This window comes from Anomalospiza imberbis, chromosome 18 (genome assembly GCF_031753505.1).
Source record: "Anomalospiza imberbis isolate Cuckoo-Finch-1a 21T00152 chromosome 18, ASM3175350v1, whole genome shotgun sequence".
Lineage (NCBI taxonomy): Eukaryota > Metazoa > Chordata > Aves > Passeriformes > Viduidae > Anomalospiza > Anomalospiza imberbis.
Window position 1 is genome coordinate 8,196,629 of NC_089698.1, and position 27,696 is coordinate 8,224,324.

The 27,696-nt window shown below is 41.3% G+C and overlaps 1 protein-coding gene across 2 annotated transcripts; it reads right to left on the reverse strand.

Annotated features, from left to right (window-relative positions):
- Positions 1–1,449: 1,449 nt before the first annotated feature.
- PPM1F (protein phosphatase, Mg2+/Mn2+ dependent 1F) lies at positions 1,450–27,495 on the reverse strand. Of its 2 annotated transcripts, none has more exons than XM_068208854.1 (7): positions 27,271–27,495; positions 17,701–17,834; positions 13,926–14,125; positions 12,644–12,832; positions 11,381–11,524; positions 10,393–10,486; positions 1,450–9,274 (listed from the first exon to the last, which is right to left on the reverse strand). In XM_068208854.1, the coding sequence occupies exons 1-7, from the start codon at positions 27,444–27,446 to the stop codon at positions 8,901–8,903; spliced, it is 1,311 nt and encodes a 436-aa protein (XP_068064955.1). In that variant the 5' UTR covers positions 27,447–27,495; the 3' UTR covers positions 1,450–8,900. The 2 variants fall into 2 exon arrangements, with proteins under 2 accessions (XP_068064955.1, XP_068064956.1); XM_068208855.1 differs by having other exon boundaries at positions 17,701–17,831; positions 27,271–27,494.
- Between the last annotated feature and the right edge of the window lie 201 nt (positions 27,496–27,696).

Genomic DNA, 27,696 nt, shown 5'->3' on the forward strand with positions numbered 1-27,696 from the left:
GAGTATGACAGCACAGCCAAGAATCAGCAATGCCTGGATTTCATCTCCTACTATTCAAAAGGAGACAGCAAAGCCAATGTTGGGCACCAGCAAAGAGAAACAACAGTGATGTCCAGTCCTGTTCTCAACTGCAGCTGGAATGGGCTGTGACCTAGAGGAAAGCAGCGCCCTTTGGGAAGGGAAGTGCCGGGATTCCCATGAGACACTGGAGTGACTCTGCTCAGCTCTGTGTTGTTATTGGCAAAGATCAGCCGTAGTTGCCTTTGGGCTGTGGAGTTACCTGGCTGATGGATTCCCACAGCTGCTTTACAAAACCACGGAAGAACGGCGGCAGTCAGCTGCTGCTTGTGCTCCCTGGTGAGCCCAGTGAATCACAGGCTGGAAAACTGCTACTAAACCCAGTCAAGCAAATCCCCAGCCTACACTTTTCTGGGAATTTGCTGCTTTTTTAGAGATTATTACAAGTGAAATTTCACCCCTGCAATTCTTCCTGTTAAAAAAATAAAAACAAACCAAAAAAAGACATTTAGAATCATGAAATGGAAGATATTTTCAAGAGACTTGAGGTTTGATCTGAAGTAGGTTCAAGCATGCCCATAACATCTTGACCAGAACACACCTGATAATTCATTATGGTTCTCCTTATTTTTGTATTTCAAGAAATACTTCATCTGCTTCCCTGTGATGCAGCATTCTGGGTTCTTGTAGACTTTTACTCTCTCTAGGATAAATACAAAAGCATTTAGACAAACTTCCTGAAAGATTGCATCTCTCAGATCCCCTTGTTAAAGCTTGCCTTTTATCAAGTCTCTCATCTCTGTCCTGCTCTCCTTATGTCTTCCTCTCATGAGGATATGAACACCTGCACTTCAGGAACAATCACAAAGGTTAGCTTAGCTTCCAAGCCTTACTTGTATTTCAGGTTACCATTCCTCTTAGAACTTTCTCTATGTTCTGTAGTAAATTAGCCCTAACATACTCTGAGAATTTGTTCTCTAGCCTCCCACTTCAGTGGTCAAATACCACTTCTTTAACAAGTATGCAAGTAAATAAATTGTCACCATGTCTGGCTGCAACAGGGCCTTTCAGATCATTATCCTGTTACTGCAGGGCACCAGCAGTACACCCTACTTAACCTGCATTGTCACTGTGAGAAAAAAGGGAAAAAAAGGAACAGATCAAATCAATGAATTAGAGGTACACAGTCCTGAAATGGTTTCAGTGACATTCATCTTTTCAAGTAAGCTCACTGTGTAATCCCAAGGATTGCTTCCTTCTAGCGCTTCCACTGATCTCTTTTCCCAGAAAAGCCCTATGAAAGAAGGCAATGTGGTGAGACAGTGTAACCACTCAAAGATGTGCAACATGACCTACATGAAAAAAGTTCCAACACGAGGCACCTGAAATATTAGAATGAAACAGGTCTTTAAGAAAAGAAACAAACAGTGCTTTGAGTCACTATACTTTATTAATACTTCAGAACCATCAGATCCTACAGTGGCAAGTTCTTATCCCCACCTGTTTCCAATCACTTATTTGAAACAACTTCTTGCAATATGCAAATAGATACATGAGGCACTGTGTGAATACAAAAGTGACAGTACAAAAAATTCCCAACAATTAAACCTCATGCAATACATACATATATAAAAAATATGGTAATGTAGCATAATACACACAAGCACTATTAGAACAATCCATGTAAATGAATGTACAATATGCATAGCATTTAATGATCAATGACAACAGGTTTTCAACTTGTGCATAATACCAGTCAGCTTAAATAAGAGTTTTAAGAGACTAGATAACTGGTTAAGCCACAGCTTATAAAACCTGCTGTACTGCAGCTTTTCTGCTCAGGGTCACAAGTGCAGACTAGCATATAAAATAAATAAGGACTACGATTCTACAAAACTTGGCTAACAGCTCCTATTTCAAAGTCACTGGCCCTCTTACTTCCATTCAAGGTTCATCAGCCAACACAGTGGCAAGAAATGTGCCTAAAGCAACAACTCTGCTCTTGTACTGTTTTAATACTGATAAGAAGATATATTTTTAAGTCAGCGGGCGTAGTTAACAGAGGTCTCACTTGCCACTCCTCAAGCACGGGACTGGCGTTACAGTACGCGGCAGACCCTGAAGAATGGCACTGACTCAGAGGTCGCTGAGCCTCGGGCTGTGCTGCTGCTCCCACCCTGCCTGCTCAGCCAGCTGGGGTGGGACAGAGAACTGGGGAGGGCAAGGAAGGCAGGAAGCTTTTCCCCCCACTCTCAACAGTGCAAATGTTTGAAAACACAAACATTCTGCAGGAATAAGGAAAGACAGAGACAAGAATATTTCTGAGGTCCTGTAATCAGGGTGAGAGCTACTGTTACCTGAAATAAGCTTAAGTATTCCTATGAAGTAAAATACAAATATCAGAATTTTCTTCTTACATATCCAATACTGGTCCATGCCAAAGCAACAGTTATTGTAGTCTCTTATCTTCCTAGCTGACATGGTTCTTTTTACACTCTTGGTGTTGCAGACCTCCAAAGATCGGACCAAATTCACTACGGACACAGATGAAGTGAAAATTACAAAGTGGCAACTAAACTGACTTAACAGCCAACAGATTTTATAGCCTAGAAGGCAGCATTTTGGGGAGGGAGAGGGTGACAATGTAAAAGGATATAAAAGATAGAGAAAAAGAAAATTTGGAATAAAATAGGGAGGACATAGAGCAGAATTGACTTTCAGAAGAGGAAGCTAAAAGTAATTAAAGTCATTAAGTTAAAGGAACTTGGAGTTAAAAACTTTAAACTGGCCTTTTTTTTTTTTTTGTCAGTATAAAGTTTTGACCCCACATAAAAATAATATATTGCTATTATTAAATACACTCAAGAAAAAAATAAGTGGGAAAAACAGACAAAGAAAGCAGCATTAATTATGCAATATTCAGCCAAATGCCTTTTCACAAAGGTTTCATCCTGGTTTCCTAGCTATTACCTCTTTACTCTTGGACATCCAAAAAGAAGCATCATTGCTTAGATAAAAGGATAAATAGTTCCTGGCAGGAATGATGGTCACACATTCCAGCTCCATTTGCTGAAGTAACAAACCTTTTACCTGCCTAATGTATGGCCTCAAAAGGGATAAATAACTTCAAGGAGTGATCCACTCGATCAGGAAGGACCAATGACATTCCTGTGCATGGAAATCCAAAACCATTTAATCAGTAATAATTTCAGTATTAGATATATTAATATATGTCCTGAAAATTAGTAATCAGGCTTAATAGTTGAGAGAAAATTCAGTAATCAGGATCTAGCATGCCACAAAGCCCAGATACATTTAGCTTTCAAAGGAACTGAATGTATCTTGTCTCTTCAACTAAAAGGCACATAAGACGTAAAACTCTGACTGAGAGGAGTTTGTTATCAAAGTAGAACAGACATTACAACACAGCCAAATTAATTTGCTTGAAACAGTGGTTTTCAGCCGACAGTGCACTGCCAACTCTTCTAGGCTGCCTTTTTTTTTTTTTTTTATTCCATTATTTGCATTCCAAGAAGCTTAAAAACATTTCCTACTGATTTTGTCCTCTTCTACTCAACAAAAGCTGCATCTTGCTAAATTTTCTATGTGGCCAACACAGCTGTCCCTTGTTTATTTTTGTGTGCATCAGCAGCAGCTGAAGAGCTTGTGAGCATTCAGGTCTGATGGCCCACACCAAAATAAAGGTTTATGTGATTCTCTGGAAGATTTTGGTTTCCTGTTCCATGCAAAGATAAGGTTATCTGTCACAAGATCCTACCAGCTCATTTTAAGGCATTACTTAAACAAGTGTCTATGACAGATACATGTTCAGAAGTGCAAACACTTCAAGTCTCCATTTGTTTACTTCTCAGCTGATATGACTTATATAAATAAAAATAACTTTAAATCAAATAAAATCCAACCAAAACACATACAGAAAGTGTCTGGCTTAGCTCTTAAGAGCTGACAATGCTGCAAAAGAGATACTCCACAGGGCTGGCTGGTTGAGTGCCTTGATTTAGTAACAGAGAGAGGACCAGCCTCTTGGTTTTGATGCTGTTTGAAAGGTTTTGATGAGCTTGGCAAAAACCCCCCTGGTTTCCAGTACTACTCAAATGCAACCAGACCTGCTATAAATTTGTGTTTAGGGAGAGTACATAACTTCATGTAGATTGGGCAGTTTCATATTCATATGAAAGCTCATTTTTCTCCTTCCTCAATCCTTCCTGGGTGGCATTTTGTTCATCAGAAGGGTTTGCTCCTCAAAACGGGGGAATGAACCATTTTTTCCTAGTAGGAATCTGAAGGCACAGGCCCAATTGCAAAAGGGACAGTAATAGAACTAAGCAGGGAAATTTAATTCAGGCTTAACTAGGGTTAAATTATACATGAATCATCTGCAGTCTGCTCTGTTGTGGCTAACATCCCCCACCTTCTCCCTAAAGCGTTTCCTTGATACTTCAGTACTACAAGACTAGGAACAGACAATGGCTGGTGCTGCACATTCAGTACCTGCATCCACAAGAATACAAATAATTTAACCAACAGAGTCAAATTACACTAAAAGTAGAGCTGGAATATTAACTTAGACTTTACTGCCTATGCCCTTTATTGATTGAGGGTATTTGCTGGTTACCTTTTTTGCAATGCCATTTACAAATATCATTTACAAAAGTTCTTAGCCATTTGTTTTGGAAACACCTTTTTAAGGTTAGTTTTTAGGTGTTGGTTTCTTGTTTTTTTTTGGTTTTTTTTGCCTGGAAGGGAAGCGTCAACCCCAACGAACTGATTTAAGCTATCAACTGAACACAGGTTTTCCAGTGCAGACAGCCAACTTATCTCCAGAATTCAGAAAACAAGAGAAGTACTTTTCCCAACATCCAACAAAAAAAATGGAAATTTTAGTGGCTCCTCATGACAGAAGGTTAATGGCACTGGAAATGCTTTTTAAAAGAGCAGTATCACATCTGACTCGGAATTGAGATAAGTGTCTATTAAATGCTATTAAAGTCATCACTGTGATTAACACTACTCAGCTGCCAGCACTGCTGTAACCACTCGGTGCCCAATTACTCATCCTGCAGGGCTCACCATCCCCTCCACTCATTAACACACTCCAGGTTTACTCACGGCAGCACTTGCACAGTGACCAGGAACTGCAGAGGCTGGGTGCTCCCTCTTAGCACTACTGTACACAGGAGGATGTTTGGAAAAATCCACTTAGGAGAATTAGCTTCCACGGCAGTGTTGAGGGTTCACATTAAGTCACCTTGGACACATTAGTGCTACTCCTTCTTTGGCTATTTGAAGACAAGAGTTACCACAGCTGAGCTCTGCCTTTTTAATGGGTGTGTTTCTAATTCTTTCAAGCACTGGTATTTTGCTCTAAAGAACTGACATTTGTAGCTCTATTTTCCAGCCCACTTCCTTTTTAAAATAGGCATTAATAATACTTAAATGCATTCCTGTCTCTCTCTTTCACTCCTCCATCACTCAGAGGGTGGATTTTACTTAATCTCCCTCTGTTCTAAGAATTTTCCTGGGTTTCTATCATCCGTATTCTCAGAAAAAAAAAAAGCCAAAATGAACCCCCTCAATAAATGTTATTTGTAAAATTTTAGTCTTGTCTCTGTCAGATCCAGAATATTCATTGTCTAAGGTGTGTGGCTTGGAAGGAGAGGATGGGGAAAGGAAGAGAAGGTAGAACCATGAATTACCCATAAGCAAAAGAGATGTTGGATACCCACTAAGCAGAAGAACTGAAGTCAGTTTCCAGCTAAACAACAAAAGAATTTAAGTGTGCTCTGTTTTAAAATTTCAGGCTCCTCTAAAGAGCAGTTTTTCTTCTACTGAGTGCTAAAATGCACTCAGCAGACATTCATTTGGAGTCTAGTAAGACATGAAAATTATTGAACATTTGTCTTGAATCCAATTCAGCTAATTTCTACAGCTTCCCCCTAAACCATATTTGTGATTTTCCTGTAGATGACACATTAGAAATTACTTATTCTAGTGATGGGATACAAACTGCCTTTTTTGACCCATTAGAATTTCTGTTGACCTGACCAGACTTTTTAAAGCTAGTAAGAAGTACCTGAAAAAGAGAGAAATACTTTTAATCCATGCTGTAATCTCCATGACTTCTCAAAGACTGTTCCTATTCATTTACATCTCAAAGAAATGAAGCAGTATGTCAGTCAAAATGAATGCAAATGTAAGGGAACAGCTTCTAAGAATGCAGAATTTCTTCCCTAGAGCACTGCTTGAGAATTAGATTTTATGATTGCCACAGACAGCTTTCTAAAGGCCCACTTCACTTAGCTCCCATAAAACAGAAATTATCAAATTTGAAACAAAAAAAGATATTCTCACATAGCTGCAAGCATCCATCAAAAGACTTAAGACTTTCTTTCCTCTGTAATGTAAATCTGCCTAGAAAAGGCTGAAAAAAATAACCTTTACAAAGAGTTTGGCTTGTTCAGTCCCTTTCACCTTTGAGGAAATTTGGCAAATTTCAGAAACAAAACCATATCATGAACTTACCAATATTTCACACCTTCCTTCATAAATACAATAATTTTCCCCTCCCCTGATAACCCTCAAATAGCAATCAATTCTGCATGATTCTTACTATATTAATAATAGAACTATTTGTAAGACACCAAGAGGCACTAGTGCTCATCAGGATTTAGCATGGAATTGAGAATCTGGCTAGAAACCAAAGTCGGAGGGGTTGATAAATCCAAGGAGATTACTGAACAAGTCTAAGGGCTTCCTTAACTGAAGAAGGTTCACTACAAACACTGATGCCCACCCCACCAGGCTGGAAATCCTTCCCCATACACTTTAAGACACCAAAATGTAGGGTGGAAAACTGCTTACAACCTTCTCAGCAGAAAAGCCCCTGTGTCAAAACAAAGCAGTCTGAGCTGCTGTGTAGTGAGAGGAGGTCACTGAGGAATTCCTACATGAAAAACTGTAGGGTCATCCACAGTAATTCCAGCAAAAGCCCTGGGGTCACTGCACCATCCTACAGCAGTGAAGGATCCAGAGACTGTGGACATAGTGCTGCCTGTTCTTCCTCTGAGCCATTCCAGCTCTTCTACCTCAACTTCCTCCCCAAGCAACATTAATGCTCACCATATTTAATCAATAGGACTGACATATTGCAATGACATGTGCTTCTAAATGTGGCATACAATCTTGCTGCCAGATGAAAAGCACTTCTTGTTTAGACACTGAAATTAATAACTAATTTACCATTGAGCCTTCAGATCTTGTTGAGTCCTGCTAGCCAGGCAAGACAAAACACAACCACAGGCTCTAGCACGTCATGAATAGAGCAGTTGTGCAAACACCTTCACATATTCATTACACTTCTTTCATCCTCTGAGCTTCACAGTTCCTTAGAAAAGTTATTCAGAACCAAAAGGTTCATGAAGTGTGGCCAAATTAACCTTTCTCTACGAAAAAGAATTGTTACTAAACTGTTTCTAGTTTTTGTTACTAATTTTTTGTGACGGCCAGAAGTTACTTCTTTTTAAATGAAACAATCAGATTGTTACTTTAAGATTAAACCTCTAGAGCTTTCTGCACAGGGCAGGGGAGTAAGTCACAGTGAAGCTTTTACTTCACACAAGATTTGGCAACAATGACAGATGTTTTCTTGAAACCTAGTTGCCACTAAAATAATTCACAAACTGAAACATTTAAGTGCATCAATGAAAACAAAAAGTCACATTTTAAAAATTAGGAACTGGCTGACCAGTCTATGATAGGCAGCCAGAAATCCCTGGGTGAAATATTTAAGGCACTTGAGGGTAGTCAGTTTTTTTACACCAAGTAATAGAGACAGAGCCATTTTAAAATTCCAGTTTAAATAAAAACCACAACAAAATAAAATAACACTGCAATACATTCCTCCAAATGTAAAGTTCAGAAAATTAACAAATAAACACTTACAAGAAAAATAAATTCCTCCTTTGTTATAGTACACAAAATAATGGCAGGAAGAGGACATTTACCTGCTTGAGCACACAAACTGTAAAGATCTCTCTCAAATACCACAAGAGGGGTCTTTTAGGTTGCCAAATAGCCAATGAACATGTTTGTTAGGGAGAAATAATTCAGTGCAGTTAAATATTAGATTCCAGTTTATAAGCCAGAGCATCCCAGAAAGCAATTGATTTTCTGTCCTTTTCCCTGGGATATTTCTAGCTAGTTTTCCCGCTTTTCTGGAGCATCCAGTTTTATTTTCTCCTCTCCATACACACAAGTGTTAAATGTTTCTGTTTGAATAAAGAGGCCACATCATTCTTGTACTATCTTTGGTACAAACCAAAAGCACCTTACACAGCACCCTGGTGTCACCCAGTCCCTGTACCCCAAGTCGGTTCCTACAGAACACACACAGGAAGAAACTTTTCTGTGCTGGGGACAGCTTCTCCCCTCCACCTTGCAAAGTAACATCACAGTTAAGTACGACATACAGCGCTCTTTTAAAGCGCTAATTTTAATTTTCACTCAGAATTTATGAAATGCTTATTCTCATCCATTAGCTTATATCTGTTATGGTTTCTTACCACTTCCAGGACAGAGGAATATGACCCACAGCCCTGGGACAAACTTTAGAGTCTGCTCCCAGAGATGAAATAGCTGTACAAATCTCCACATCCGCTCAGTGGTTTTTGAGGGGATGGGGGGAAAAAGGGAAAAGGAAAAGACAAATGGGAACTCAGTAAAATGGGTCTTGCCTTTCTGTTCCACATTTGTCCATTTGTCTTTTTTCCTGATGCATTTTGCCCACTGTATTAGAGGCTTCTTCAGTGGAAAACAGTTCCTTACGTGAACTTACTTGAACATTCTGGACAAAACAGATTCTGTCACTGTGTGGCTGCTGCCTCGCAGCTGAGGAAGTTAAAGGGTAAGCTCTGAGCATCATCATCAGCCCTAGGGCTCTTAGGGTCTCTGAGACAGTCTGCCAGGATGTCCTGAGGATCCCTCAAGAAGACCACCAGAACAGTGATGTTGTCACTGGATCCATTTTCCTTGGCAGCAGCCACCAGTCTCTCTGCTGCTTTGAGCCCCACTCCTTTGGTCTGCATCAAATGATCCAACACCAAATCTACAACCTCATGGGGCTTGATGGCATCAAAGAATCCATCACAGGCAAGGAGCAGGTAATCTTCTGAGCCAGTCAGCTCAAAGGAATCGCCATCTGCATCACCAGAGACATAGGGCTTCTGGCAGATGTCACCTGAGACAAACATACAAAGCAAAGGTTTGATTACTACAGATGTAAACAGGCACTTCTTTACCCACCAACTGCTATTGCCATCTCAAGGATGGTCAGATCATGTATCTGATGCAGGATGAAAGTAGTCAAAAGCCATGGAACAAGCACAGAAGACTTTTGTTTAAGGATGCTTGGAACCTACCTAAATTCAGTGGGTTTCTAAGGAGTTACTTTAATTTATGCTCCCCTAATTTTGCAGGGAAAATAAGGAATTGATTCCTAAGCTTTTTCTCTCAGAAGCATATTTGTGCAGGGTGATAGTCAGGCCTTCATTTTGCAGGTGTGCTTCCTGTACAGCCTTCAGAATGCCAAGAAAATAAATTTTTTCTCAGCTATTCAGATATACATCACAACACCCTAAGAATCTGCTCATTGTGTCTAGTTTATCAGTTTTGCATGCACATACTTACCAAACATGGGCTGCTACTGATCCAAATAGCATTACACAAATTCCATACTAATCTGTTCCCACTCATACATTACATTGATGTACGGTATTGCTCAGGGTTTTTTTTTTTTTTTCTCTTTCTGCCCTAATTGGCAATTATCAAAGCAAGCTTGCTTAATAAGATTGTGTGAATACTACAATTAAAATGCCCTAAATTGCTGGATATTGAAGGAGAATGCAGTGATTTGACTTAAGCAGAAAGATCCACAGTCAGGAGAAAGATACATGCATATTAAAGTGGACAAAACCCCCTCACAATTCAGACATTCAAACATAGAAAAGGCTAGACAAACATTTATTGCTTCCTCCACTTTTACAAACTAAATGCTGCATATTTATTAAACTACTGTAAAACATTATAGTACTTTAGGCATTTATAGGAAGCAAGATCCTGGTAGTAGGAAAAAACAGGACTATCATGGCTAGAATGTAAAATAAAACATTTTATGCTCAAGGTAAAACCAGTAAGCTGATGTAGCTGCAAGCCATGTACGTCCTTGCCTCATGGGAAAGACAGTAAGTAGTTTACTATTTGTTTGATGCTGAACAAGACACCATTTACAGTAAACACAGTCTCAGGTGGTGTGTTTCAATCAAGTTTAAGTTTACTGATTCTGATGGTTTATCTCACCAATTGCTCTGGAAACAGCCAAGGTACCATTAACCCGCCAGCAGTCCATATAGGTTACACAGCCACCCAGAGTCTCAATCCTTGCTCTCTCATCCTGAAAAACAGTGGAATACATTTTGTTTGCTGCTCCAGCTTCTGCATTTCGACAATGGATATAGCAAACACATATCAGAATCTAGCACAGAAACTGCCACACAGGATTACTGGAAACAAGCAATTGCTTTCCATCCCTGCTATGGCTTGTTCACAAAAAAAAAAAAAAAAGAATTCTCAAGTTTTTGTTTCATCACATGCTTTCATATATGGATGAGTAAATTTTCCTGCTACTTCTTCCTATTCCATACAGCAGTTGGGTGTATATATAAATGTTCAGAATGAAATATATAACTAAGCTAAGTAACAATTTTCTTTTCATTGATACTCCTTTAACGACTCAGTTTTTACCAATATTCATGCAGTGAAGGCAAAGGGTCATGCAATGCCAGCTTAACTTGCAAAGTCCCCATCCAACTTCATGGAATAAAATATCTGTCTATTTAAAATAGATAGGAAATGCAATACACTTTAAGCCAGTTAGGCCAATAGAATAGCATTAGCTTTTCAATGACAGTACTGCATATAATGAAAGATTTGCATTATGCTAGTATTTTAAATTTCTACTAAGATATTTTGTAGCAGGCAGATTTAAATTCACACACAAAAATCCTGTGGAAGTCTGTAATTACTGCAAATTTTGAATAGTCTGAGCAGGAACTGAAGTGAGGACTATCAGTACCATCCATTAGTACTTCCAAGCAGGTAAGGTGTAGGGATCACCTTGTCAAAACAGGAGTGGACGCAAAACAAGAAATTGTTAATTCCATGCATCCTAACATGCAGTAGATGTAATTATGTAAAGCACCAAACACTTAAAAAGGCTTGGCACCAAAAGGTTTCAAGAGAGAATCTGACATCACACACTTAAGAGGAAAAAACAAGTCAGACTTACTTCTCTTTCTGGTTTGTGAGGTTCCATTAATGTCACAGCTTTCCCTTGCTGCACCAGCATCACCTGAGAGTCCCCCAGCCATGCTATGTGTAGTTTGTTCCCTACAATCAATGCAGACACACCTGTGGTGCCACTCCGCAGCTTCTACAGAAGGAAAACAGGTGTGTCAGGTGAATATTCAACAAGCCCTACTAGGATACATGGCAATATTGAAAACTTAGGCTTAATCACACTAAATGCAGCAGATTAGACCTGCTAATCCTAATTCAGATATTTGAAAAAAGAGTAAAAGATAGTAGAGAGACTTGAAAGAAACTATTTATAAACTTATTTTCTAATATGCAGATGATTAATACTGTCTCTTATGTTTTCCTTCTCTTGCTATTAATTCCAAAACTGATCTAGGAGACTAAGAGCTCTGTTGTTTAAAACAGAGACATGCAGAAAAGCAAAAGGATCTGAATTTCAGTAGAATGAACATTTCACAAACAAACACATCTCTCCAATCCCTTTCACATTCTCCACCCTAACAACTACAGATACCTTGCTCCACACAGATCTCCTTATCCTTGGGAATTTAAATGAGAATGTCAACAAAGGAAAAACATCTAACTGTCCTAGATTCCCTGAAAGGATTAGTGAGAGTCAGACCTTATGAAATGTTGGCCCCACTTCTGTACCTCATTGGCAGAAATAAAAACATTGACAATGAGTACTTCCACAGTAGTGCTATAATAAGAGTTCTCAAACAGTGTAATGTAGTTTTGAAGAAAAAATGTTCATCATGCCAACTTAATTCAAAGTTTAATCAATAAGTTTAATGAAGTGAGGAGTCTGATTTAAATCATAGAACATATTTTTCACTTACAATCACCAGTGACACTAATGGTGGGACAAGAAAGAGGAAGATAGCAACCATATTATCAGGAAGAAAGAAATCTCTTTTCCAGGTAAGAGGTAAGACAGCAGAACATCTAGAGGCTGCCTTGTTTAGACAAGGAAGCACCGGTATTCTCTGAAATAATTGATATGTCAGAATCACTTCAGCACTTCTTTTCAATTACTCATCTTGGACTCCCAAGCACTGGTTTTCCTCAAAATAAGAAATAATTTACTCAAACAAAATTTTTACATGTAGCATAATTTCATAAAGAAACCAGTGATTCAGTAAACTGTACTGTCAGAATTTTCTGGATAATACCACATTGTCCAACAGTTCTTAGTGTTATTTAAATACAATGGAATTCATCTCTACCCACTCACCTCTCTTTTGGCTTTGAAAAGAAACATTTCATCTGTCTTCTGGAAAGAGCATTTCAAGGCCTCAGCTGGATTCTTAACAATCTCTTCATGTAACCCAACGTTTACATGTAAGTGGGTTGCTGAGTAATTGGCAGCATCCACTCCACCGTGGCCATCGAACACCGCAAAGTAAGCACGATCAACATCATCCTTTTGCAGGGAGGGAGAGAGAGGAAGACATTCATGTTCAGCACCAAAATAGCTCAGAGTGGTACCAACAAGCAAAGATTCTTTATTCTGGGCTTTCTTCCATACAAATGACCATTTAAGTCCACTTACACATGTACAAAATGGATAAAATGGGAACTCTGCAGGCCAATTACTTTTCTTTGTTTGCTGTTATTCACTTAATGTCCTTAAAAATAACCTGGCATTGAAGCAGCAGACTGCTGGTTATATAGTCCTCCAGCAGGTTCATGAACTGCACTTGTACAATTGCTGTTCTCCATATCATAGAATAGTTTGGGTTGGAAGGACCTTACTGACCATCTAATTCCAACCCCTCTGCCATGGGAAGGGACACCTTCCACTAGACCAGGTTGCTCCAAGTCCCTCTCTTGTAGCCTCTTTAAGCACTGGAAGTTGCTATAAGACATCCTCAGAGCCTTCTCTTCTCCAGTCTGAACAACTTCAGCTCTCAGCCTGTCTTCACAGCACAGGTGCTCCAGCCCTCTCGTTATCTTTGCGGCCTCCTCTGGACTCACTCCAGCAGGTCCTTCTCATTTTTATGTAGTGAGTCCCAGAGCTGGACACAGCTCTGCAGGTGGGGTCTCACCGGAGCAGGGTAGAGGGGTAGGTTCCCCTCCTTCAGCCTGCTGCCTTCCCTGCTTTTGATGTAGCTCAGGACATATTTGGCTTTCTGGGCTGCAGGCACACATCACTGGGTCACATTGAGCTTCTCATCAACAAACATCCCCAAGTCCTGCTCCTCAGGGCTGCTCTCAATCCATACATAAGTTGTGTCAGTCACAAGAACATTGTAACTACAGCAACATAACACTACGTGAACTTCCCATCTTCCCATATCATAACTTATGACACGAATCCCAAAGTCACAAGGTCCTCCCTGCATCACTTCTTCATCAGGGCAGTAGCTGGCCCCCAGCAATCTGAGTCACTAAGTCCTTGCTCCAGTGCAGACACGATAAATAACTTACGGCAACAAATTCACAGATCATCCATCAGCAGGGCACCGATGCTGCAAAGCTGCCCAGCCAGCCCCCCCTGTTTTGTCCAGACTTACTGAGAGACCAAAGAGCTGATTGAACTCCGGGAGCAGGACGTGGCGATCCTCCATCTTGCGCCGCGCGTTGCGGATGGCGTGGATGGACACCAGCAGGAAGCGCGTCAGGGGCCTCAGCGGTGGCAACTGCTTCTGCCACTCGGAGCACACGTCCCGCAGCTTGTTAAAAAAGCAGCGCTGCAGCGACTCCCCATCCAGCACTGACAGCACAGAGACAAAACAGTAAGTGCTCTGTCCCACTTTCCTACACTACCCCATCTTTTGGCCTGTCTTTGCTTCAAGTTTCTTCCCCTACAGCTACATAGACATATCCAGCACCCTGCCTTTACAGGCTCTGCAAGAATTAAAATGAGGTCCTGAGAATAATGTGGAGAGAAAGTTGCAATGGAAAACGGTGTAACATTAAGGATAATAGCAGCTTCTTTACTTTCTAGTTCTTTTTCAAAATAGAGGTTTATCAAGCAGATGATTACATTACAAAAATCATAACAAAGACCCAAAAAAAATCAGTCTACTATATTAGACATAAATGTTATTATCACGTAAGTAAAATCCATAAGATAATCAGCAGGAGTTTGTACATACTGAAAAATAAAAGGGAATCATCAAGTGGGCAGAAAAACCTTCAAGATGAGATTGCTGTTGTCTTGGACACAAGGGCTGAAAAAGCACTGGCCTGGCTTTGGGTCAGGTTACATCCTACTGAACCACTTTCACTGAAACAACAAGGAAGTCTGAAAATGTTTGCAATAGCTCAACTCATAGTTGAGCTGAACAGATTAGAATTTTAAGCTGTTATCTTTATCTTTTTAAATACTCATGGTTGTAGGAGCTGCAGGGACAGAACACTTCCGTTACTTTCCAGCTTTGTCATTACAGAGCAGAACTGTAAACACCCATTGGGCATAGTGTGAAAAGCTCCAGCCAGACACTCAAATCCTGTTCTGGACAGATCCCAAAGATCAATTAATCCAAACTTGTTCATCAGACTGAATGGCTTGGTGCTTGGCATTGTGTCTAGCTTTGCAACACAGTATCCCTCCTAACAGGTAACAATTTAAAGTTTTGTTATTTGAATAGGAAACCTGCCTCAATGCTAAATAAACTAACTTCAAAACACCCTGAAAAGAACATATATAGAGCAAAAATAATTTGCTGGTCACTAGTGTATACTCTAAAAGACCTGCAGTGCATGAACTATCTTTCCTCCTACATCTATTTTATTCTGAATCCTGCTAACACTGCTAGCATTAAAGCTTCCTCAGAATTCCTTTTTATATCTCCTGGTTCAGCAGTAGTGGCTGGCCAGCTTCAGATGCAGCTCTGGGCTATCTTCCTCTTTCTTGTCCCACCATTAGTGTCACTGGTGATCGTAAGTGAAAAATATGTTCTATGATTTAAATCAGACTCCTCACTTCATTGAAAGCTTAAATTTAAACATACATCCTTGATTAGCAGCCACTACATACTAACCAAAATTACTTTGGATTTGCTTAATATGTAGGTGTTAATGGACAAGCTATAAAAACCTTTAGATATTAAATCATCCCATACACAAAATAACTAAATAGGACAGCATCTCTGACAGCCTTGCCTACAGCTGTTAGTTTACGTATTTGTAAATGTAGAAGACACATATTGCTGTTTAAATATTAAGCTTGTGACATCTGACAAAGAATTTAGTCTCTTAACAGCAGAAATGCTTCTACAGTGTACCACAAGCAGTGGTACTCACACGTGCACCCCCTCCCCCTTGCTTTTATATAATCACTCCTCTTTCATTCCAAGAATGCTTTTTTTGGCAGATTTATTACTGCAGTGCAGGAAGAGAGTCCATACTGTGCTGTAGCATGAGGAACAGCTTTCCTTCTAGTTGTACAGTTAAAGTGATGTAATAGCAATTACAAGATAGGGGAAAACAAGTACAATCCAAGAGGGCAGAAAAATGAACACCTTTAAAGTAGCTGTTTCTTGCTGAGATCAGGCAACACAAGTACCTGAACAATGAGCAGTTTCCATCCTGTTTGATAGGGGAATGAATGGTCAGTAGAGATTTGATCTAAATGGCAATGGTGACACAAAAATGAACAAACAAAATAGACAGGAATATGTAAAACTAAAGAAGGTTTCAACCATCAGAACAGGGAGGGCTCTGGGGCATTTGTCAACAAGGAACAGAGTGAGAGAGAACGTGAACCAGTTCAACATGAAACTCATCCAAGGATTTTCGAACTTTGCCTGTGCTATCTTAAAAGTAGACTCCAGTCCTATCTTTATGGCCTACAGAGTAAAACAGCAGCCTGAATATTCTACAAATGTCCCCAGTACATAGTAACCAGAGACATCAGATGCTTGTGATCAAGAAAATATCCACATCCTATCAAGTTCTTCATTACTCCTTGTTTCTAAACATTATTTATTTATTATTCAGATAGGGTTCATTTTGGTTTGTGGGCCCAAGATTTACATAAGACACAGAACTACAGATTACAGTCCTAGGCTCACAAATGTATAGCAGTTCATGTCTTATATTAGTGCTATAGTTCACCTCAAAGATAATTACATGGGAGTCAATGAAGAGTCTGCAGCACAGTGTCTGCAGGGTGCTGTGATAACCGTTTCCAACTGCTTTGTGCAAACCTACGTAATTATCCTAGGTGAGTTACAATATGCTGCTTCTGACTTTCCTGTAGAGGCTGCAGTGACCTGGCCACACACTGAACTCATATTTGCCAGCTCCCCCTCAAGGCAGAATCCTGCCCCAGGCCAGGTTAGCTGCAGTGAGTGAAGGCCACAAGCATTAGGGCAAGGGATGACATAATCACGGTGCAGCATGACTTAACTAACTGAGTTCCCCCTCCTGCCGTTTCAGACTTGGACATGAATGCTGAAAGAGGCTTCTGGGAAGTGTCATTTCCTGGCCACTGCACTGCTCTCTTTGGGGCACACTGAACTGCCTTTCAACCCATCCCAGGGAAATGGAAGGGTGAGTATTTCCTCTTACAGAACAGACTGGTTTTGCCTAAGACATCTCTTCTCCACTGTAATCTTCTACTCTGCCTGCATCCTGCTCCATTTAAATTCTTGGCACTGGGACTGAAGGTTTGGTGAAGTCTAATGTTAAACACTTCAGTACGTAAATGCAGTAGGACCATCTGTTACACAAGGCACAAACCCAGTACTCAGCCACCAAGGTCTGTTCTCGCTCCAGTTCACTCAGGAAAAAAATGCAGGCATCTGGTAGAAGACATGCAAAGCTCTTCTTCCCTCAATATCTCACCTTTATAGGTGAGAGTAGGAAGAAGAGAAGTCATCGATAAAGACACAGACTATCAAGCAACTTGCCAAGAGAAAGATCTAGAGTTTCAGGATGTTTAAGGTGTCGAGGAGCCTGAATCTGGTTGCCAAGACAAAAACAAGATGGTTTATATGAATGAATTGAAGGTCTGGCTGTACAACAACTGTGGTGATGTCAATGTCAAAACACAGGAATAATTAGCTAAGGTCACTCTGCCAAAGGGGAAAGGACACACTCTTCCCTTTCAGAAAGCCAATGCACAGGATCAGTCAGGGCTCCAGACACTGTGTTTGCATGTTGCCCATAAAACTAGCACAGCTTCCTTTCATCCCACAGATACACAGCAAAAGCAAATGAAGTTCCATTCACTGCTGCTTGCCAGGCAGCCTAACCAAATAAATCTGGGAAACATTTCAAAACACTGAAGTCTTCTGAAAGACAGAAGAAAACCACAGACAGAAGAAAAAGTATACTTACAGGTAAACCTTTCCTCATCTCCTTCTCCCTCTGTTTCTACATTTTGCAGCTTAAATTCAGACAAGTCTGTTTGGAGAACTTCATCAACTGCAGCATGGATCAATGATGCTGCAAGAAGTGGTGAAACATCTCTGCTGGTAAGAAAAGGAAGGGAAAGCAAAATAGACTGCATTAGTTTAAACTGAGCTACAACCTCGCAGTGTATGGCAGGTGACCTCAGACTTAGACACTATTACACACAATAATACAAACTTCATTAGTAGACTAGTAGAGCAAACCATATGTTCAATATTTATTCACACAAATCTTTAGTAAGAGCCTCAGTCAGACAACTGCTTTCTCAAGAATGTAAAGAGGAAGAAGTGTATGAATCATATTTTCAAACTGTTGCCTCACACTCCAGTCACAGATGGTACCTCTTTCTCTTGAGCTCTCAGATGGGAACTTCTACCTTCAGTTCCAGCCCCTGAACACACACATTTTGTTTCTACTCACTATACAGCATTTATTGCTTGTAGTCAACAATATCACTACAGACAGTATCAAGATCTCAGATTTGTGGTAGATGCAAATCTCTAAAAAAGTTACTTAGGACTCTCCTTCCCTTCACAAGAAAAGTCATGCTTAATGCTAACCTACAGCCCTTATCATTCAGTTTATTCTGACTGGAAGTTTTCCAAAGAAACCACCCAGGTAGAAGGTGCTAAGAGTTGAGACCGGAGACTAGGATGAGAAGAGGCTCCAAGACTTGTTATTTAGACAAAGCTTTTAGGTAGGCATCCAGAACACAATAATGCTACATGGTCTGCTCACTCAATGCTTTATTCAAGCCACATGATTTATAAGAAGCCCACACTTGCTATAATGTTTTTGAATCTGTAAACAAATAAATCCCATCCAACTCCAAAAGGAGGCTGCTATAAAATAACTCCTATATTCACTACAGTCTCATGGCAAGCACTAACATCTACAGTATACACACATGTTCCAGCCATTTTCTATGAGCACAACGAAGAATAAGCATCAACATCCTCAAAAAGCCACTTTATCCATTGTTCATGGAGCATTTGATTCCCACAAGGTATTGAATTACCCAACCAAAGCAAATACCACATTAAGACGCAAGTCAAGGACAAGACGTTGTTTTCCCAGGAAACAGTTAGAAAGTTCTGCATGAAACTGGTTTGCTGGGGAGTATGAAATGGTGGAAGTATTTGGTCTGTGATGTTGCTCAGCAATGAGTGGTTTGTGTGTACAGAAGGGCAGGGAGGAGAAGGCCGCGGGGTTTTAGATCCCAGTGACAAGAAGCTGAAATGCATTTTGTCATTGTGCTCCTGAAAGAGGAGCCTTGTCACATCCTCACAGCCATGTATGAGTACCTCCCGTGGCAACAAACAGAAAGCATTGTGTCAGTCAGCAGGCTCCAACACAGGCCTGCTTTATGCCACGCATTCTGTGGCACTGACGGCACAATTTAATGAGTTATTTCGGTACTTCAAATAGATGGCAACGTGTTTGCAGCCCTTTCAGTGCTAGCTGCAGTCATGTCACATCAAGAGAAAACAGAATGTGGCTTTTTATTTCTTTTTTAAGGCTGATATGTTTAGGGGAGTTAGTTCCTTTCCTAGCTCAGTTAAAGTATCAATGTCTGCTTTTAATGACACTGACAGACAACCTTTTAAAAGGTCAGGCAAAAAATACATACAAAACAGATATGGCATCCCTGCCCTCCAAAAATCCTTCTTCCTGTTGTTGTTCACATAAGAGAAAAAGAAAAGACTATGAAAATATAAGCCCCACAAACAATGTCAGATGTGCTGTTGACACTGCTGAAAATCAGAAGCTTTAGTCAAAGCACGTTTCAGCTCCAAGAACAGAGACAAGAAACATGAACAGCGATGCATTTAGCTGCACAGTGAGAGCCACAGCTTCAGAAATCGTCAGAATTTCTCTGCTGTACTGGAGGAAAAAAATCATATCTAGACTGGGTTCACAGCTCAGCATCAGAAGAGGGCTTAATACTTTGATTTCAAATTTTGTACATTTCTGCTTTCCAGAGTCCAGAATTACTGAACTGGGTCCATAAAAAGCAGCTTAAACAAAAGGAAATATACTAAGTGCTATAATGCACAAGTAGTGAATAAACCTCTGCTGACAGGATGCCTGTAACAAAGAAAAAAATTACAAATTAGGTCACATCCTTCAACTTTTTCCAGTTGCCACCCAGTTCCTAAAAAAGGAAATTCAGTGATTCCTCACTACTGATATGCTTCATTCAGCTTTGCTTCCTATGTATTTCCTCCCACTCCACAGTTCTGCAAATCTGTAAGAAAGTGGTTGTTTATTGGGATTTTGTTATGCAGACAGCTACAACATCAAACAATTGATTCTGACACAGTGAAAAAAGATAAAAGTCTAAAAATTACTGAACCTATTTAGTTCAAACTCAGTTCTGAACAGAACATATTTGTGATTACTTTATTAAACCTTTACTATAGTGTTACCATATTGGCAAGACTGGTTTTCACTTAAGCTCAAGTAAATGGAGCTCCAAGGAATGGCATCTTTCATTCAGGTTCAACGTTTACCAGTCCCAAGTTCACCTTCTAAATCAGAGACTTTAAGAGTTAACAAAACGTGTCATTAAAAAAGAGCAAGAAGTGCTGCTTAAGTTGAGAGCTACAAGGTCTCACTTGGCTGGAGAGTATCTGGAAACAGCCACAGTACCTATGGCAACCAGTGCAAAAGTAACCCACTGCAATTACCATTGCAGACTTCAAACCTTTCCTGTAAGCAAAGAAGAATGTCACTTATTGTTAAAATCTTCCTTTCAAAGAAGCCCAAGACACCCTGGTGATGAGCTGAACCAAGCATAATTTAATCTCCATGAATCAGAAGGAACACTGTAGCTGTTTCCTAAGTAGAAAACCAACTGTATGGGAAGAAGAGGAAAGCTGGTGGGGTGTGTTACATGCACAGGATGCTACTTTAGGGGAATCTTAAAAGAAACACGTTAGCTCCATTTCTGACATGCAACACTACACACTCAGCCTCAGCACACACAGGCTAGTAGTAAACAAACCTTGAATTTCTTTGCTGCAGGCTATTTCTTTGCTAACATAAAGGGTGTGTTCTCACCACAATAAAAAATATTTTAAAAGAATTAAAGCATGTCATAACAGTGCAGTCAAGGCATCGTAGATTCACCAGCAGCTGAAGTCAGATCAACAGTGGCTGGAGCATGGAACTCATATCCTCCAGCTACTCAGTAAAAAACAAGACTTGTTTCAAAAACCTGAGTACAAATAGAAGAGGTAAGTGGAAGAGTAAAGCAATACCTATGCTAATAAAGACCATACTTAAATTTATATGCCACCCTCCTCCTTCAAAGATTCTGGACTACTGGACACACAGAGTACTGGTAAAAGGAGCAATGCAAAGCTCCTGTTGATACACATACCTCTGGGCCAAAATAAAGTTACACACGGAAGTAGAATGCAATTATGATGCATTGCATACTTTAGATTTGGCATAAGTTACAGAACAGAACTTACTCCTCCTGTTCACCTTTTTTCTCTTCTGCAATACAATTTAGTTATCTATTTTCTTATTTTCAAAAGACCAGCTGTCACACCACCACAGCCACAGTGTAATCACATACGTCGGGTCTGTTATTGTTACTGACCCTTTTAGTACCAGTCTTCAGAAAGAAAAGCAGCAAAAAATATACATGTTCTTTTGGGAAAGCAGAAACACAATAAGGTAACTTCTTACTAGTTTTTTATTTGTGTCATTAAAGCCCCAGTACACTTGCAGCAAGTGTTGCAAACAAGTCACCAATTCAAAGGTGTTCCCACCTCGTCTTCCTCTGCAGTTTAAGAGGGTACACTCAGAAGTCTCTAGCAAACAATTTTTTGGGTAATGGGGAAACATCCAGAGCATCAAAGGTCAGGCCACCATACCTTGGCCAGAGCCTCAGCTACAACTACACTTTTTGTGAAGGCTTGAAAACAACTGACAGACTTCCTGCAGTGCTCCATGCCCAGCTTACAGTGGCTTTGAGGCCTCAGAGTAGTGCAGCAGATGGCAGACCCCAAAAAGATGCTCCTCAGCATTGGGAGCAGAGAAATTAGCTCTGTGTCACCTTGGAGGGTGGTACACAGCCTCTCTAAGATATGCCAAACACTCCATGTTTACACAAAGCCTTCTGCATTTTTATGCACCTATTTTGCAAGCGAAAGAATTCATATTCCCCCCACTCCAAATACACACATTCTCCCACAGTACTGTCAGGAAATCTGTTTGTATAAAATAAAGCACAAGAGTTTCCAACTGTCTTGGCCAAGTATTGATCACTTATCTTTAAGATTAAAACAAAAAGTGATATAATTTGGTTTCTAGACATTATTACCAAAGTCATGGCAACAAGGCAGCAGTGGTACTGCAGGCCAGAGCATCAGTGCGTAGTCCTTTTTTCCTTTCAGCCTGTGCATACACACATATGTTCGGGAGAAAGAAGTGCTATATCTGAAAGCACAAGCTCCAGCATAAGTCAGCTGCCTTACATCTGAGGGAAGAGGTGCCCTCATTTGCTCTGTGGGCTCTGAACAGCAGAAGATCACACACAGCACAGCTCTGCCACTGCAGGCTCAGGGTGCGTTTCCAGCATGTTGCAGCTCTATCAGCAGCAGGTTTAGTGCAGATCTGCAAATGCCAGCAGTTCTCCAGCAAGTGAAAGATCCTCTCACACTGCCAAAATAATAGCAGGTCACAAGTTTCCTCATAAACAAAAGCTGCTTGTATTCAGTATTTTCTCCACAATCTGCTGCTTTTATTTCCCTTTCACTTTTTATTCTTATAATCAACTACAGAATGTTTCCACTCAAGCAGCTTTAAGCATTAGCATTTATTGGAGCAGTACCTAGAGTTCCCAGGGTGATGGTGGCCAGAAAAGTACAAATATATATCCATTAAGGAGAGAACATCTGACATTCTACAATGCACAGGATGTTGTTTCTTGTGCTAATGACATCAGGTCATTAAAGGAGATGAACAAGAGGGAATCAAAATAAATACATAAACAATGCCACACACAGAATTTCCATCTCTTATGGTTACATGAAGCAGTTTTTTTCCAGCTTTCCTTATGAAACTACCAGAAGCAGCAGCTTTAGAATCCAGAATCCATCTGTTCAGGTCCTTCAGTCATTACTGAACAGTTTTTATACAAACTGTGCAGTGAAGAGTCACCTGCTACTTCCATTTTATTCTCAGCAGGAAGAAAAACCCCACAGCAGAACAGGAGAGGCTTAATTCCACAAAAGCCACTTTCCAATTAAACCCTAAACATGTTGTTTCAAAATTGAGTATTTATCCTGAAACAACAACAGAAAGGGTGATTCACACAGGTTATGAGAGCAAAATATGCAAACATGTTCCCAAGCATGGAGAAAGTATCAGCGCATTACATCAAATTGTTCAAATTAGGAATAAGGAAGTAAGTTTTAGGGAATTTATTAAAAGCAGAGGTCACACTAGAAAGTAGTTTTCACAGAGGAAGAGACTAAAGAGCTTTTTAAGAAGAGATTGGGAAATCAGAAGCAAGATAAGATTTTCTTTTCCCCCTCCTCACACTTAAATCACATTAGACATGAAAATAGCAGAATTGCTGAATTAACTACTCTAAAAGAAGGGAATACTGGAAATAGAGATACCACAGCCACACCTTGGTATGAGCACTACAGTGTAAAGCACAAAGATACAAAACAGGATGCTGAGGCAACAGCAGATCACTTGGGAGGAGGCAGAACAGGAAGCCCCAGTCTCTCAACTGTTATTGTAGTAAATCTCCTCCAACAGGAAGGCTGCTGCAATTTCACATTGTTCTTTGGATATGTCACAGGATGGCCATACAAATTTCAGCTCCTATCGAGGGGAAGACGAAATTTCTATATTTGGGGGTCTGACTTCATGTCATGTTCTGTTGCAGTGAAAGTCAGGAATATTTCAGGTTAATTTCTAAAGCTTGGGAAGTAACTAATGGTCACTTCATTCACATTCACTTATTTTCACACACTATCAGAACACAGCTATTACCCAGAAGTGGATGTTAATTAAACTTCTGCAAAACAAGATTACTTAAGCCTGCTCTGATTCTTCAAAATGTTATGTGTTGAGCTGCACTTAGCAGAATGCAGTTCCATCAATTCAAATGAACTATCCAAAGTAGAAATATCTGCAAAGCTTTACCAGATTAGTGAATTAGGGGCAAGGCCTGCCAGAAAGCAAAATGGTTTGCTGTTTTAGCTGGTGTTTCACTGTGGTAACTGCACTTGCAGAAATTGGTTAAAATAATTCATTTTAGATTAGGTCATTCAGGAATTAGCCTGACATATCCAGTTGCTTCCATGTAAAAAGACGCGTGCAGCCTTGGAAAAGCAACAGCATTCAGAAACTCCTTGTTAGACCCAACCAAAGTTATTTCTTTGCCATTCTCTTCTCAACAGAAATCCTGATCAGTAGTGGAGGAACAATGTTCCTCATTGAAAAGGTACGAAGGTTTGTGCCTCCAAGCAACTGGAAGACCAAGCTAAACATCACCATATGTTGTCTCATGAGCTAAGGATACTGCTGGGCTTTATTGGCCACGGACCTTGATTGGCTTGGGCCCTTCTGGGCATGACCCAAACATCTGTGCACGTGTGAATGAAGTACCTGACAACACAGAAATGAAAAGCAGAACAGCAGAACTGAGTGTCAATCTTGCTTCCCAATAACACTTTGATCTACACAGAAATCCTTCCTCAGTACTAACCACTATGTAAAATACATTCTGTGATGCTGGAGTGTTAGAGAAATCTCACACTCAGGAAATAGAGATCAAGCAACAATGCCAGAAGTCAGGTCAGCAAGGTACATCCAATAACAGCTTCAGAGTGTTAAGCCTATGTAGAATAACAGTGATATTTGAAGGTGGTTTTAAGCAAGCTGCCCTCCATGTGTTTGGGATGCTGCCATGACAGCCTGCAGATCGCTGGATCCCAACTACAGTGACCTCCTGCACAGTCACTAATCTGGCACCCTTCTGCATCTGCAGCAACTTTTATACAAACATTTAAGTGTCTTCTAATGTCAGTCCCCACCCTTATTTTCCCATTTCTTATAATATTTAACATCCTCCTTTCTCTTATTTCCTTACTATTCCCTCATCTATTTTATTGAGGATTCACATCAACAGAAAAGTTTATTTAGCCTTCAAAGCTCCATTTTGAATTGACCCACAACAGCAAACATGGGGGAAAAAAAAAGTAAAGTTGACAAATTCTCACACAATCAGAGACTTCAGTTTTAGTTCCTAATTACAGGGATTATAACAAGAAGGCCTGCAATTTCAAAACACAAGATTCCTGTCTTGGCCTTGGGCTGTATCAGTCTTCTTCTCCACATGCAAGAACTTAGCCTACCCAACAGGAAAATGCAGCCTTTTTGCAACTGTAAAATGAGGTTTCTCTTTGTCTTAGGAGTCCAAAACTGAGCTATAATTCTGCAGGGATCCCTACATTTGACACTTCAAGTACATTACACCCAAACTCATGGCTTTACCCAAACACAGAGCTGCCTGTAGCCAGCCATGAGAATTCATAAAAACACTTTTCTTACCTATTTCTGTTTTTCACAAACATTTTCTGCTTTACTTTCTTTAGCTCCCTTTCCCTTCCTTTTTTTTTTTTTTTTTTTTTTTTTTAATTGCCAGCTCAGGACTTGGGCAACTCCACCAGAGAGGCTGTGGAGCCAGAACTGGCTGCAGGGCAGGTATGCAAAAAATGAAGCTTCTGACACTGGCAGGCTCCTCTCTGTGTAAACACCAGGAGTGACAGGTGAGGTGAAAGCATTGCAAAACCATCATTCCTCTTCTGTTTCCACTTGTTACCGTGCCCAATAGACAACAACAGAATGTCAGCAGATATGCAGCTCAGAAATACTGATTTTTAAAGCACTGCAGTTTGAGTAACAAATCCCATAACTCTCCAGCCTCAAACCTTCCTCTCTTAATCAGCTAGAGAGAGCACCAGCCTGGCCCACGTGGCAGAGTGGGTACCATGTGATAAGTATTTGTTCAAGACTGGCATTACCCTGTTCTTTAAAGCATTCACCCAGAACCGCTCTTGCTCCACAGAGTTCAAAGATTCAATGCACGTGATGAATTTGCAATCTCACTGTGGAACAAAACACAGCTGTGTTTTGTTCAAGAGCAATTTAGTCAAAGCACAACTAAAAAATGCAATGATTATCTGGGCCTTTTTAAACTACAGTCTAAGAAATTGTATTTCTTTGGTATGCATTTTTCATCTTCAGATTTGGGCATACCATTTAAGTGAGTAAAATTATGTCCATAATCATCTCTGTAATATATAGGAGTAACTTGATTTTTAAGGCAAATTTCCCAGACAAGTTATGTATCTAAAAATCACCTATACATTTTCAACAACAACAAGAAATCTATTTGGTGTTCATAAACTCATAGGATGATAGTTGAAAAGGCAAGTAATTCAAACCATGTTTACTATCTCTCAAATTCCTCTAGTAACCAGGTAACATTCAGCACGTACCAAAGCAGAACCAGTCTCCTCCCCGCTCCAGTACCACAGCACAGTCTGATTAGCACTCCTGCTCTTTTAGACCATCCACAGTCACTGTTCTGGACTCCTAAAGGCCCGTTAGTGAAGCAGACCGTGGTAGGAACTTGGTAACAGCTGGAGTGCACAGGCCCTACTGCTGAAGTGCAGTAAGAGAGTGGAGTAGCAGAAGACAAGAAATTGGTGGGAAATAACCTGTTCTCAGTGAAGCACTAACTTGCCAAAAGACGTAAGCCACGTTCAAATTCTTAGCAGCATTAAAGAGGAAGTCTAAACGGTTCAGGATGAAGGTTACTAGGATGCAGTCAGGGGATGATAGAAACATCACCGATGAGCAGCTGTGTGTTCCAGCAGTGGTGTGACTACGCTCCTGAAGTTTTAAGAAAACATCAGCTTGAGAAACCCACACAAGCACGTCCCACTCGGGAGGGCTGGGGAGCTGAACACCCCCGGCAGCCCTGCGAGGCGCCTCACGGACTGCCTCGCTCCCAGACTTCCAGCTGCCCCCACAGGAGCCCTGAGGGACCTGAACTCACAGCGCTGGCACAGCGGAATCGCCCTGGCGCGCTAATCGCAGACTTGTAGCTGAATCCGCACCCACAGTGGGAGAGAACTATCTCTGAAAAGCACACAAACAATACTATGAAGGCACGGGGCCGAAGGCCTATGGCCTGAACAGAAGCATGCTATTAACAGTCACCAAAAGTAATTTAGAAGGGGGAACAATAAAAAACAAATCTCCAAAGCTAAAATTCGCTGGGGACGCCGAGGGCTCTCCCCCGCCCCCGGCGGGCCCCGCGTCAGGAGGAAGCGCCTCCCGCGCCTGCACCTGCTGCGGCCTCGCTGCCGGGGCGGCCCCGCTCCCTCACAGAGGCCGCCAGCGGCGCCCCCGGGGCAGCCCGGCCGGAGCCCTCGTCCACCCCCGTCCCCTCACCTGCTGCCCAGGAGGCTCCTCGCTCGCTCGGCCAGCGCGCCCGGCACCTCGGCCCTGCTCAGGGCGCCGCTGCCCGCGGAGCTCCACGGCAGCGGCTCCCCCGGGCCCAGCGGCGCCGGGAAGTCCCTCAGGAAGGAGCTCAGGGGAGCCGCGGACGGCTCCGCTTCCAGCGCCATGGCGGCGCTGCCCGGCCGGGAGGGGCGGGCGGGGCGGGGCCGGGGCTGCGGGAGCGGCGGCGGCCCCTTTAAGGGGAGCGCGGGGGCGGGGCCGGCGGGGCGGGGCCGGGCGGGGGCGGGGCCGCGAACAACGCCGGGAATGCGGGGGGCGCTCCCGGCGCCCGCGGGACCGGGACCGGGACCGGGACCGGGACCGGGACCGGGACCGGGACCGGGACCGGGACCGGGACCGGGACCGGGACCGGGACCG

Excerpts from the sequence above, each read along its gene's own strand:
- PPM1F (XM_068208854.1), bottom strand. The coding sequence starts at position 27,446 with ATGGCGCTGGAAGCGGAGCCGTCCGCGGCTCCCCTGAGCTCCTTCCTG. Across the intron at positions 12,833-13,925 it reads ATCAGCTCTTTGGTCTCTCA|GATGATGTTGATCGTGCTTA; the intron begins GTAAGTCTGGAC and ends TCCCTGCAAAAG. Across the intron at positions 9,275-10,392 it reads GGCTGTTTCCAGAGCAATTG|GTGACATCTGCCAGAAGCCC; the intron begins GTGAGATAAACC and ends TGTTTGTCTCAG.